This window comes from Petaurus breviceps, unplaced genomic scaffold (assembly GCF_028583685.1).
Source record: "Petaurus breviceps papuanus isolate PSGF00001 unplaced genomic scaffold, PetGlider_PUasm1.0 186, whole genome shotgun sequence".
Taxonomy (NCBI): Eukaryota; Metazoa; Chordata; class Mammalia; order Diprotodontia; family Petauridae; genus Petaurus; species Petaurus breviceps.
In genome coordinates, this window is record NW_027185798.1 from 42,455,297 (window position 1) to 42,470,039 (window position 14,743).

Here is a 14,743-nt window from a genome sequence, read left to right on the forward strand (position 1 = left end):
ACACACACACACACACACACACACACACACACACACACACACACACTGCTCTTCACAGATCTGGACTAAATAAATCCCTAAACCTCAAAATTTTCTGAGACTGATCTAATCTTTTCATAAATCATTTGAAAATCTTTAGATTTTCCTAAAGAACTGCTGCCTGCCTTCTGAAAAGCAGTGGAGAAAAGAGATCTATGAACAATTCCATGACTGCACAAGATTTTCTCTGGTAGTCCTCCCCAATACGTTTTCTTAAATGTTCAAGACATTTCTTCACCTACATCTTCCTCCTTTTCTTCCAAAGATTCAAGCAAACCTTGCAGCACTTAAGCCACATCCAGCTGTAGAAGGCGATCCTTATCCTCATATTCCACCAGATTGGTGAGTCTTGTAAATAATCCATAGATGGAGGGACAGGAGAGTATGTGCTTGTCAGTCACGAGGATGCTTGGTGGTCTCACTTGTTACCGTTTGTTTATTACAGTCCTGCTGAAGAAGACTCAGTTATTAAATGCCAGCAAAACAAGCATGTGACCCAAGAAGAAACAGTACAAGCTTCATCATTAGATGGTGATGTCCCCGAACCACATGGAAGTCAAGGACTCAGTTTGCATTCAGCTAAGCCGGAAGTTTCTGTTGAAGTTTTGGAGTTAAATTGTAGTTGTGAGAAAAATGCAGATGGGCTTATGAAATGGGAGACAAAGTTATATCCACTGGTTGGGGAACCACTTCAGAAGCATGGAAGTTTGGATCTGAACTCTGTTTTGACTGGGACATGTTCCAATTTGGGAACTGCAAATGCACACAAAAGACAGACCAATACAAAGGTACCACTAGCACGAACCAAATCCATTCCCTTTGAGTTGCCACCACAGAGACAATCGAAGAAGTGTGAAATCAATGCTGCATTCCCTTGTTTAGATGACCAGCAAGGCCATTCCTATTCTTCTTTTGGCTTACAGGCTCACAAACCAAAGAGTATTTCTTCAGTGGAACTGAATCATTTACTAAGTTGCACAAAGACCCAATTGCACAATGTGTCCCATCCAAAAGCCCATGTTTCCAGTGCATACCAGGTACATCCTTATACTTCCTTAGCAGAAGACCCTTATTTTTCACAACTGCCTCCAAATAATGCCGATCCTCCAATGTGTGTCGATTTCTTGGAGAAACCAGATGGAACTGTCTTCTCATCATCTCCAGCCATCACAACTCCAATTTCTGATAGTAGTCCATTTCATCCTTTAGTAACCAATCATTTTCACCCACCTCTCAGTAGGACTTCAGTGGGTAAGTTGCTAATAAAAGACATATGCAATCCTAAGATTAATTAATTTTCAGTAGATGTGGTTTCCTATTTAAAAAACAAGGTAGCCATCATCAGACTTAGGGTCTGGAAGAACTGAGTTTAAATCTGGCCTCAGCCAGTAGCTGGGTAACCCTGGGGCAAGTCACTTAACCTCACTGGGCCTGAGCCTCCTTATCTGTAAAATGAGGGGACTGGACTCAATGACCCTTAAGGTTCCTTCTAGCTTTAAAGCTTTATGACCTTAACCAGTATACTACTGTTAACTATACTAGTAATGCCAAAAGAATAACATCAAAATAATAATCGCTAACATTTATATAGTGCTTATTATGTGCCAGGTATCTGTGCTAAAGCATTAAAAAAATATATTATCTCACTTGATGCTCACAGCAAACCTGTTAGGTAGGTGTTATTATTATCTCCACTTTACAGAAGAGAAACTGAAGAAAACAGAGGGTAAGGGACTTGTCACATAGCTAGTGTCTGAGGCTGAATACTCAGATATTCTATCCACTAAGCCACCTAAACACACACGTGTATATATGTATACATAATATATACATACACATACATATATGTCAAAACTCATTTCTATTGATTACCCCACATATTTTATTGGAGGGTAATTTAGTTGAAAAGATTAAATGTGATAGAAATATCATTGCCATTTTACACATGATGGAAATGAAAATAATTTGTGTCTAGTTTCTCTGTAGCATGCTAGTAAATTTTGTTTCTATCCTTTTTTCCACTACTCTGGCAAAAAAGGGTACTGGTTCTCTGTATGTGGAGTACAAATTTTATTGTTTTTCAGCATTAGGTTTAGAAATTTAGGTGACTTTTTCTATTTGGGACATTTAGAAGTATTATTCTTTTGGGTGATTTGGTAACATAGATTTCTTTTTCTGTATTTGGGAACTTTGAAGTGATGAATGTAAATCCTTCTCTAATGCCTTATTATGGCAGAAAGGGGTTCCAGTTTTTTTTTCAAAGATTATGCCAGCAAAGCACAAACTCTCAAAATATAGGTCAGGTAGCAGACTCTGTGGTTGTCATTTGAAGAGTTCAAAGAAGCCCATTATCAGGTTTGTCATCAGGTGAGGCATTTTGGGTGGGCCACAGCCTTAAATTACCTGAAGCTCATTTACTAAGGCATAAAGGTTTGGAATCTGTATTAGTAAAGGGAGTACTCATACTCATGAAATCATAGATCTTGAAAGTTGAAGAGGTGATTAAGGATGAGAGGAGACAGAAAGGAAGCCGATTCTTCTTAGTATGCATATAATCAGGTATATATACTGTCATTATTATATATAGGTTATATACTGTTATTATTACATATAGAGGGACAGAATACTTGCCATTCACAAGTACTTACAAGGCAGAATTTCTTGTAACTAGATCAACAAAGTATAGGGGCGGCCAGGTAGCACAGCGAGTAGGAGCACCAGCTCCAGTGTTGAGAACACCTGGAGATCGAATCCCGGGCTCAGACACTTAGCACCCACCCAGAAACACCTGGCCGTGTAACCTTGAGCAAGTTACTTAACCCCGATTGCTTTAAAAAAAACAAACAAAAAACAAAGTATAGTTGTTATATTTGCAAGGCATAGAATAACTTTGTTGGCAGTATATTTTGTTGCAGAGGGATTATATATGTGTGTTACATGTATATGTTTGTGTATATCTATATCTTCCTTGACTCAATATAAAACAATGAATAAGCATTTACTAAACTCTACTGTGTGCCTAGAACATTACTAGATACTGGGATATAAATGCAAAATCCCAGATTCCCTGGAGTTGTCTAGGAATTTAAATTCCTCGCTAGATACAATGTTACAGGCATCCATAAATGACAAAATCTCCATTTTCAGAGGTTGTACTATCCAAAACATATGCCACCTAGTGGCCATTTACTTTTTTTTTTTCGCCTTTTTGGAGTACAATTGGGGTTAAGTAACTTGTCCAAGGTTACAAGGCTAGGTTTTTTGTGTGGGTGTTAAGTGTCTGAGGCCTCCTGACTCCGGGCCGGCTCTTTACTCACTGCGCCACCTAGCCGCCTCGGCCATTTACTTTTAATATCTCCCTGCCCCCAAATGATTCAGGAAAATATCAGCAAACATTCGAACACTTTAGGGTTTGCAGAACACTTTTGGATATACTATCTCGTTTGATTCTTACAAGAATCTTGGGAGGCAAATACAGCATTTATTGTTATCCCTATTTTACAGATATAGAAACTGAGCCTCAGTGAGGTAGGGTAATATGCCCACAGGGATGAGCTAGTGTCATTAACCCGTAGTCCTCCTGCCCTTAAACCTAGTGCTCTTTCTGAGCTGGCATGGGTTAGGCTGGATAGCTTCTGGGGTCCCTAACAACTCTGCAATTCTGTGAACTGAGCTACCTACATAGGTATAATGAAATCAAGATCGGTGACCATCTTTTACTTCCCCACTTCCTTATCCTCCCTCCCCCAAGGTGGTGGAACAAGTAGGTGTCTCATTGGTTGAAAAAGGTTAATGATTGCAATCAAGAATTTGCATTAGAAGAATCTTTGGATTGTTCATTTCTATTAATTGAGTTCACATGTCTGGCATTTTTGATTATCAGACTTTCCAGGGTTAGATGATGAAATCCCTCCTCCTTTGCCTGAACGGACCCCTGAATCCTTTATTGTGGCTGAGGAATCTGGTGAGTACAGATGGCTTAAAAATACAGAAGTGGAGAGACTCAGTTGCCCCCAAAGCTATAAATATCATAGTGCCCAGAACAAATTTAGCTGAAAGGAGTGGGAATCAAGGAAGGAGGTGCCGCAGCGATGGTCTAGAGTGTGGTGTGCTAAGGCTTTTCTAGGTCCCATTCGTTGGTGCCCTTTGCACCAACAGACTTTGAGAAGCAAGTAACAGAATTTAGGAGGACTTTGGGAAATGTGCCCCCTGGGGACAAAACCGAAGTCTTCCCAATATAATTATGGCTCTGGTCACCACATAAGACTAACATAAAATGAGGGCGTAGTTGGACTACATCATCACAAATTCTCTTCCAGCTCTAAAGATCTATAATTCCATATGTTGTGTGCTGGTTTTGAGTCAAATTTAACTTTCAAGGGAATAAATGTTCTCAGGAGTTGAATCATACTTAATGGGTTCCAGGAAACTTTTCAGAGATGACTTCCAAACCCCAATCTTCACCTGTGAAGCTAAAAATTGGAACGTCATTAGAATGGAGTGGAGCTTCTGAATCAGAGAAATCTGATGACTCAATTCGACTGAGACCAAGTAAGGTAAATAAGTACCATCTCTTCTGGGTTTACTTGATTACAGTTCTTTGTTTATGCCTTTCTTAGTAGTTATTCACTCTGTTAATTTATTCAATCAATATTTATTAAGCACCTAGAATCTCTTAAGTGATGTTAGGCACTATGAGGGATAACAAAGATGAATTTAGATACCATTTGTCTCCAAGCTTACAACGTAGCAGTTAAGATTGGACAAAAATGACGTCAGTGCAAGACATAATATGATAAATTCCATGAGAGGTATGGTCAAAATTCAAAGATAAGATATCTTTTCTGGTTGGGTAGGTCAGGGAAGGAGGGTGGCATTTGAAAAGAACTTGAACAATTGAATAAAAACAGAATGGTTCATGAGTTTGCAATCAATCTTCTGGAAGGCAATGTAAGTTAACTGTGGAGTGATGATAGGCTGTGAAAAGCAACTTTCTAGCTTCTCTGAATATTAAATCAGCTTCTTATAAAAATAATGCTCTGAGCTTCAGGGCCAAAAATTATACACAACTGTTTTGCATTTCTACCTAATTCTATAAGCTAGTCTACAAAATTTTACAATGGCGAGGCAATTGTGTTAAATTTTTCTATTGCTTTTTTTGTACAATACATGGTAGGCAGGAATTTAATTTTGTATTAGAAGCACCATAAAGTTGGATAAGTATCATCAATATGTGCTTTAATATAGACACTTATCCTTAAAGACTTTATCTTAAAAGTAGCTTAGAAATTAAGTTAGGGCTCTATTTTTAACAATCTTTTTCTGTTTTTTTAAGAAAGGAAGTTTAGGAAAACTCTGAAACTTCAGTGGGAATTTCTAAGTAGGAAGGAAATTAATTTCTCCAGTTGGATCAATTTAGGACTGTCATAGGATATAAAATAAATGTAAGAATGGAGGATAATGGTTTTACAGCTCATCTGACTGATGAGGACCAGGGAGCCTGTTCTACAGCAATCTCCATAGGGATGTGGGAAATAGTATTTCCATTATAGCACTTACTGCCTCTTCAATAATGTTAAATCTTTTTCTTTTGTTTACTTATAGAGTGTGAAGCTGAGAAGTTCCAAATCAGGTAAAATTGAAATTGTCCATGGTTTTATTGTTTAAAACAATTTTTGAAATGACATAATGTAAATAGAGCACCAGCCCTGTAGTTAGGAGGATCTGAGTTCAAATTTGGCTTCAGACACTTGACACACTTACTAGCCGTGTGACTTTGGGCAAGTCACTTAACCCCAATTGCCCTCCAAAAAGCAAAAAAAAAAAAAAAAAGATATAATGTAGAACTCTCAGATACTGTAAAAAACGAATGGTTCATTGAACTTTAAAAGTAATTCACCTCCAAAAACGGCACTTTCTCTAAAAACTGTAGATCAAGAGGTAATGTTTTTGGTTTTTTTAGTCCAGTGGTTTTTAACTTTTTTTGTGTGTCATGGACCCCTCTGGCGGTCTGTGAAACCTAAGGACCCCTTCTCAGGACTTTGTTAGTTGTATAAAATACATAGATTACAAAGGAAACCATTTCCATCAAAACACAGTTATCAAAATATTTAAGAAAAAAAAAAATTTAAAGACCCCAGGTTCAGAACCCCTGCCCTACTCTACAAGGTCCTCCTCATCACTCCAATTAGACTCTCCCACCCTATAAGCAAGTTTAAAATGTGTAGTTCTCTATTTCTTTTCCTTGATTCTATTTCAAATGAAATATTACAAGCCTTTTGGCCATTTCGTTGCCATGGGAATGTGGGTTAGGGGAGAATGGAAAGGGTACGCGCAGGAGGGTCATTTGGATTTGGCCTCAAACATAGTATGTGGCAAAAATCTGTCTCCATCCAGCTATGGGGCATTTGAAAAGTTTTGCCAGGCTTAATAACAGCTGTGATATTGAATGAGCTAGATGGATGTTTCCTCAATAATTACCACATTTGTACAGGAAGAGGCTAGAGTACTGCTTTTTGGGGTTTTTTGGGCATACCCTTTTCATGCTTGGGTGGATGTGTAACCTAATCAATATACGAGTACTTCCTCCAGTGATTCAAAAATGAAACACTTTCACATGTGTTCATCTTCTTTACAGAGGCTCAGGCTTCTCTGGATCACTGAGTCATAGTCACAAGATGGATTTTTGACTGTTTTGTCCCCCAATTTCCAATTTTTTGGTGCTTTCCTGATATTTGTCTCACACCACAGAGGTACTGATTAGGAAAAGGAAGCTGCTGAGTTGAGTCCAATTCTTTCAAGATTATTCAGATCCTATCAAATAAGCACTGAGCAGCTACCACAGGCCCAGCACTTTTCTAAGTAGTAAAGAATATGGAAGGAGAGCCAAGTTTTTCCTTGAAGGAGTTTTTATATATGCAAATGACTAAACACACTATATATCTAAATGCCAAACTTTTTTTGTGTGCTAACTGCAAGTATAGTAGGAACTCAGGAAAGAGAGAAATTACTATGGACTGGAATAGTTGGACAGGACTGGATGGAGGAGGTAGGTCTTGAAAGACAGAAAAGATTTGGATAGACAGTGGAAAGGATGTATGACATCCCAGGTGAGGGAATAGAATTAACAAGGGTACGGTGACAGGTATGACAAAATTTGGTACAGTTAACAGTGAAGGGCTTGACTGAATTATTGGGAAATAAAAGTCCAGAGAGGTAAGTTTTTTAAAGCCAGGCAGAGGAGTTTGGATTTATTATAGTATGTGGAAGAGAGTGTAGGTTCTTAATCAGGGGTTGACTTGATAAAATTCTTTTTAGGAAAATTAACCCGGTAGTGGTATACAGTTATTTGCTGAGAGACTAGAGTTTCACAAAGCATCTTGTTCTGGCAAACAGAAAGACTACATAGTTTCCAACATTTGAAGTAAATAGTCTTGTTATGATTTCCCCTGGTATACATAAGGTATGGGCAACAAATCTTTTAAAAGTCTATTTTAGAGACAAATGCTAGGATTACCACAAAATCAAATAGGTGAAAGTCTAGCATTAGTGAGACCTCAGAGTAATGGCAAAGGGGTTGCAAATAAATATGGCCACCAAGCAATACAATTTTCATCTTTACTTGGCTCCAAAATATATGCAGTATAACTCAGTCTAATATATGTGAACATGCCTTTTGTAAACACCTTGTGTGTTAACGATTTTTCCAAGCATGTAACACGTGTTTATATGATGCTTTACACTATCTCAGTGGCATGTCCTAGTAGCCCTGTGAGGTGTTATCTACATTTTATATATAAGGAAATTCAGACTCACACAACTAGCATCAAATTCAAGATAGGAACCCAGGCCTTCCTGACCCTAAATCTTGTAAGCTATTACAAGAAGCTACTTCTGCAGATGAGGTTGTGATTTATAAAATGCAAATTCATTTAAGAGTATGACTGACTTCATATTTTAGTTTTCTGGTGTATTACTGAGAGTAATAATAACTGTCTTGTGGGAGGCAAATTTTTTTTTTACATTAAAAATGGTCCCTATACTTGGAAAAATTGGGAGCCACCTGCACTGCGTTTAGTTGTGTTCAATCAACAGACAGATTTTTCCAACTTCTTCAGTTTGGTTGTACTTGCCACCATGCTGTAGAAGCCTCATAAAGAGGCTCCTCTTCTCTTGGAGCTTACAGCTTAAGAATGGAACTTGACTGTATCCCTAGTGCTCAGCACAATACCTGGTGCAGAGAAATTCTTATTGAGTGACAAAAAAAAAAAAAATACTGTAAAGAAGCTACTATTTAGGCTCGTGGACTGGACAGATGTAAGGCAGAGATACTTGAGGATTTCATATCGTAGGTAGCTACAAATTAATAATGAATAAGTTGATCTGGCTGCAATAGTGTTCATCCAGGATTTAAAAGATTTTAATTAAGACCTAATTTTTAATTGAAGGGCTTTTTTGCTTTTTACATTAAAAATGTAAAATGTTTCTTCACCTCAGAGATACATCAGGATCGTTCTTCATCCCCTCCTCCTCCACTTCCAGAAAGAACACCCGAGTCCTTTCTTCTTGCTGATGAAGACTGTAAGTGGCAACATCTCCTCCTCCTTTTTTTTTTTTTTTAAAGCAATTGGGGTTAAGTAACTTGCTCAAGGTTACACAGCCAGTTATTTCTGGGTGTGGTGCTAAGTATCAGAGCCCGGATTTGATCCCAGGTCATCCCAATTCTGGGGCCGGTGCTCTTACTCACTGTGCCACCTGGCCACCCCTAAGCAATTGGGGTTAAGTAACTTGCTCAAGGTTACACGGCCAGGTGTTTCTGGGTGGGTGCTAAGTGTCTGAGCCCGGATTCGATCCCAGGTCATCCTGACTCTGGGGCCCATGCTCTTACTTGCTGTGCTACCTGGCCGCCCCAACATCTCCTCCTCTTTAAAGAAGGGTTTTGTAAATGGCAATATAAAAAGTTCAAAGATACCGTTTTAAGTCTGAAAAAGCTGCACAGAAATGGAGAGCATAGAAAGAATTATGTAGGATATAAAAAAGGCACAAAATTGAAAATATATGAAAATGACAAAGAAAAAAAGAGGACAAGTGTTTGAAGTTGTAGCTCAAAAAGTTGACACTGGCTGGGTGCCCGGACTTGAGTTCTCATGTTGCTACTAGAGTTATTTCTCATGAAATGACTAGTTCTCATGGAGCTATGTGAAACGCTTAGGTTTGGTAGATTTAGGCACTGACTTACAGTAAATAAGTCACAACAGGCTGATTTATAAGCCAGAATACCAATTTTATTTACAATGTAAAATATGCCTTTCTAGCAGCTTAAATATTCCATTCCCTATATTAAAGTACCTGGGAAACTGAAGTACTGATTTTTAACCTTCTGGTGATGTCACTGCTGCTCTCTGCTGGGTAGCATTCTGCTGTAATAAACTGGGGTGTCAGAAATAGAAAGCTTCCTCCTTCTCAGAGGTAAAGCTTGTCTGGTGCATAGGCAAAAGTGATGAACCCCACCTCCAACCAGGGCAGTAAAAGCCAGCAGAAGCATCCAGGCTAAAATGAAGTCTACTCTTTTGACTGCTTTATTATTGGTACCACTTGGTATCAGACTTGGGATCAGAAAATTCCTGGGACCCTTGGCTAAACCCTTAATTACCAAGCTACAGCCCCAAACCCATGTCAAATCTTCTCCAACAAAATCCCACTGAACCTGAGTTGAAGCCAGCTATGAGGCTCCTTCCCAACAGGTACCCTGATGTCATGCATATGAATCTAGAAACAAGACAAAAGGCTGAGCAAAACAGGAAGGTGTTTTAGCCTCTGCATATGAAAAGTAAATTTGTAGAACAGCCGTAATCTGCCATTAACAAACCTCCGATTTTGCACTTCATTCTGCCTAGTGCTAGTTTCTCTATACTCTCCCCCAGTGAAGAATGTACAGTCATTGCAGACCCTACTTGATGTATGGTAGCTATTATTATTGTTCTTCATTGATCTTATCTTACTCAACAGAAAATCTAATTTTCCAGTGGTCAACAAGTGGTTGCGATGTGTTATCTTTACAAGGGTCTGGGTTATATTTTAGACTGGTATAAGTCAGTTATCTTGTATGTTCCTTGCACAGCTAGTTTACTTACCAGAACACCTTTCCCTTACTGAAGTTTTGGATAATGAACCTGAACATCCTTAGCCCTTCCCTCAACACAATGTAAACTCCCTGACGGCAAATGCTTTCATTTCTATTTCCTAGCACTTAGTAGGTGATACAATGCTTCCTGAATTGAAAATCCCTACTTCTTCCAATCTGAATTCTTCAGAGCTCTCAAGGTCACAGGCCAGCAGTAGACCTCTTAATTTTTTTGTTGTTGTTGACATATATTCTTTAATTCATCATCATGAAACCACACTTTAATTACATTGGAGTCCTTTTTTCCCTTCCAATTCTAGATTTGAAGGGGTGGCTAGGTGGCGCAGTGAGTAGAGTGTTGGCCCTGGAGCCAGGATAACCTGAGTTCAGATCTGGTCCCAAACACAACACAAAAAACCGAGCCCTGTGACTTTGGGCAAGTTACTTAACCCCAATTGCCCTCCAAAAAAAAAAAAAGGCAAAGACCAATTCTAGATTTGATTAAAGTCTATAAGTTTTCAATGTGTTTTCATTTTTAGTTTCCAACATTCATTTCCACAAGATTTTGAGTTCCAAATTTTCTCCCCATCTCTCCCCTCCCCCCACCTCAAGGTGGCATGCATTCTGATTCTCGCTCCTTCCCCCTATCCCTTTCCCCTTTACTTTCTTGTAGGGCAAGATAGATTTCTATCTCTTTTAGTTAATCTTAAATCAGTTGGTTTATGTTCTGGGTTAGGCCTAATTTAGGCCAGTCTGTTGACAGTTTAAATTTGATGGCATATAACCTCTTTGAAATTAGGAATTATTTTATTCTTTCTTCTTTTATCACCAGAGCCTAACATAGTGCCTGGCAAATACAATGTGCTTATTATTTGTTGAATGATACTAGAACAAAAGGAGACACTATTAGGTAATTCAACAGGAATCATAAAGATTTACTTAGCCACAAAAGGAAGATACACATCAAAGATATTTAGCAAGCATACTTCTCACTGATTCAGCTGAACAGAGTTCCCTGTCTCAGTGGTCCTTCCTGGTCCACCAGTCTAGCAGCAAAAAAGCCCTTGGAGCTTTCTGTGGATGTTTTGTACCCAGTGTACCCAGGTGGCCAGGAGGTGATGACTATCAGTCAGTCTGGGCCTTTAGGCCCCTCAGTCAATCAAGTTTTGAAGATAGTTTCAATACTGCTTAAGGAGATGTTAGCCTACCTCAGATGAGGCAGGGAATTAGGATATTGTTCCCACATAGCATATCAACTGGCTGTTAGTCTGGTCATTTCCTCTGTCCTCCTAGACACCAAAGTATAAATTAGGCAACTGTGACTTTTACCCAAACTTGAGAAGGCAGTAAGGTAAAGCTTGTGATAATATTCTTTTGTTCTGTTGTGGGTGAAAGATGAAATGACTGACGAAAACAAAAGGTTTGATATTCTGAGCATATAGATTTATTAAACAATGCATGCCAATTACCTAGCAAAGCAGGGCCGGACCTCCTTGGTTTAGGCCTGGAACCTAAGTAAAAGACTTATACACCCAAAACAATAAAATAAGGTCAATTAATTAAAAAGAAACAATACATTAGTTAATCTGATTTCTAATTGGAGGAAAGATTATGGATTTGCCAAATTGGGAGGGGGAGAGTGAACAGAAAAGGGGTATCTGCAAACAGTCAGGGGAACATGGGAACAATAACTGATTGATTACAACAGGCCAGTTGTCAAATAAGACATGAACTGCTTGGTGTACAATTAAGAGAAAACTCCTCGCACCATCTTTGGCTCTGACTGTGTTTCTGATCAGCATAACCTTGGTCCTTGGTTTAAGGGTCTCTAAACAACAGAAGTAGTAGTTCAGTGTCCCAGCCATGCAGAGTAGAATCAAACAATGCAGTAAGGTTTTCTCGCAATTTCCACAACTGAATAAAGTTTTCTCACAAGACAGAATTTGGACTAGACCCATAATTAAACTGAAAGGGAACTGAGCTAGCTCCAGAAGCCAGTCACAAGATGGAGTTTGTGTGATTCACTCAATTCCCACAATTAACCACTTGTGCTAATCCCCTCAATTCCCTCAGCTCAGAACTCAAGACCTCTGGTATTTAGCATGTTCATCAGTATTCAGTTTAATGTTTGGACAGATCTCTCTGAGGGTAGTATGGTGACTGAACTTCTTGATTTCTGTCAAAACTAACCCCTCCCATAACACTTTATACACTGAAAGTTTTCTGGCTCTTGGTTGAATATGACTGTGCATACTGGGTGAAATAATGTGTCACTTCTAGGATGTCGCTCACAGTTCTCTCATTTTCCTCCAGAGACAAATAGTCCACACACTCCAAAGGCTTGCTAGCACTGTACAAGTATGAATTTATGAGTTGGTAGTGCTTTCCATTAAACATAAAGAATTCATTCTTTCCACAAATACCTGCTATAATCTTGTTTCGTACTTTCCTCAGGGTTATCCGTTTACCTAAAGGGTTCAAAATGATCTTGTAATGCTTTTAGGGCACCATAGTGAAATACTTTAGGTACTTCCTGGTGCCTTCCAAGAGACCACTTAAGACTAATAGAGTCACTGACTGCTTAGCTCCAACTTCTGCCATTCTTTCAACTATTGGATACTCTCTGGATGAAGAAGCTTGAGTCTGAGGAGATTACACCCTTGTTTCATGGCTTATATCACTTTAACGTGATTCAGGCTTGGTGGGGGAGGGAGAATGGAAGAGTAGGTTGGGAAGAAGAACCAGAGACCTTGGTGCTAACCTCCATGGAACAATTTCAGCTTTGTGCATGCTGATGCCTAGCCCTGAAGAAAATGGAAGGTTTCTGAGCTCCAGTGTGTATGAAAAATTAAGAGGGTGTTCAAGGCCCCCAGAATAGTGGAAGTTAATTGTGGTTAATTGCAAGAGTGTCTGGGTTCTTAAGAAGGGCAACACAAATAAAAGAAAGTAACTACCTTTCTCCCAAACAACAATAACTAGCATTTATATAACATAGCACTTTATTTCATTGATCTTCACAACCACTACGTTACAGGTGCTATTTCTAGCCCTGTTTTACAGATGAGGAAACTGAAGCAGAGCAGATATGTCACCAGCCAGGGCCATACAGCTATCATATGTTTATGGCAGGACCCAAACTCAGGTTTTCAGTGTTTTAGTCACCTTGCTACTTCATTCCTAGAAACCAATAAGAATTTATACAGTAGAATACAATAAACATTGATTCAGTACCTATCATGGGCTAGGCATCAGTGCTAAGGGGATACAAATAAGAAAAAGACAATCTCTGATCTCAGAGCTGCCAATCGGGTGAAGACAACCCAAAATAAGAAGCTGAAAAGAGGTGGGGGGGTGGTACCTGGGTGAGGGCATGATGGTAGTGGTGGGAGATTGTGAACTGCCTGGTTTCTGAGCCCTCCTTTGGGGGGAGTCATTTGGTCTGCCCTCCAATAAGAGAAGCAGAGGCGACTGAGGGCACTGGTGAGGTGTATCAAAGCTGATGCAATCTCTGGGGAGGGGCGACTGATGATGGATGATGGTGGAATCAATCCAAAGAGTGCGGATGGTGGGAAATGAAGTAGGTGGGGTTGCTGAATCCTCTTTAAATGGAAGCTTTAGCAGTTTTCCGTTCTCATTTATTAAGCAGGTATTACATGTGCAAGCATTATCATACAAGCAAAAATATCCCAAAACAAACAAAAAAAACCGTCCCTGCCATCAAGGAGTATACATTCTAACAGAGGAAGGCAACATATCAAAAGAAGTTTCATGAAAGAGTGGGGAGGAAAGGGAGGAGGTGGAAAAAGGTCCAGAGACTCCACACAGAACATGAGGACAAATGAAAGAGTGAACATGACCTGAGCACTTTCCTTAAAATAGAAGCTCTGGGACTCAATGAGCAGCAGGGACTGCTGGGGTGGAGGTATTTCCAGGATGAGAAGGCTGTAGGTACAGAGTGAGAAGTTTGCTGTGTCATAGTTGAGAAATTAGCCTAGAGAATCAGGAGGGAAGCCTGGGCAGTGGAAACTGGCCAGACCTTTCAGCAAACCTTGGACCTGACCAATACATCTTCTATGTTGGCACAAATCCTTCACATGCAAGTGTAGTTAAGCTTAGGAAACAGTATTTCACATTAGTTAAAATGGTCCAATCTTAAGGATACAACTATTTTTGGTCAGGGTCACAGTAGGACTAGATCCTTGGTCAAGCTTTATGGAGAAGGTTGTGTAAATCCAGGGCCACTTCCATGCCTATGAATGATCCTAGCCCTGAACATGGATCTTAACATTTAAGTCTCTGCTAGATTCATGGGGAACTGAAAGTAGGCCCTGATCTTGCTGGAGCTATGTGACAGCAGGGTCAACAAAGTCCTTCCTGTTCCCATGATCCTGACTGGAATGCAAATAATCCTAGTAGCAAGAACAAAAAGCTAGGTGGAGCAGGTAGGGCCACAGCTCATGTTCTACACTCAGCTCATTATCTAGAGCTGCCAGGAACGAAATGACTGACTTCTTAGATGTATTCTGATCACACGTGCTAGTCTAGCAAAGAGAGCGAAGGTGGTGGATGTGCATATTCCAT

The 14,743-nt window shown here is 39.5% G+C and overlaps 1 protein-coding gene and 1 long non-coding RNA gene across 4 annotated transcripts in view; one reads left to right on the forward strand and one right to left on the reverse strand.

The window, feature by feature from the left end:
* The window catches only part of LOC138162845 (uncharacterized), an 86,264-nt gene that overhangs the window by 48,826 nt on the left and 22,695 nt on the right, over positions 1 to 14,743 (reverse strand). The gene's annotated exons all lie outside the window — the stretch shown is intronic.
* The window catches only part of PTPN22 (protein tyrosine phosphatase non-receptor type 22), a 74,792-nt gene that overhangs the window by 43,975 nt on the left and 16,074 nt on the right, over positions 1 to 14,743 (forward strand). The window contains exons 12-17 of the mRNA XM_069090320.1: positions 305 to 381; positions 485 to 1,290; positions 3,923 to 4,003; positions 4,465 to 4,595; positions 5,644 to 5,671; positions 8,536 to 8,619. Coding sequence (XP_068946421.1) covers positions 305 to 381; positions 485 to 1,290; positions 3,923 to 4,003; positions 4,465 to 4,595; positions 5,644 to 5,671; positions 8,536 to 8,619 — 1,207 coding nt within the window. The remainder of the gene's footprint in view (positions 1 to 304; positions 382 to 484; positions 1,291 to 3,922; positions 4,004 to 4,464; positions 4,596 to 5,643; positions 5,672 to 8,535; positions 8,620 to 14,743) is intronic.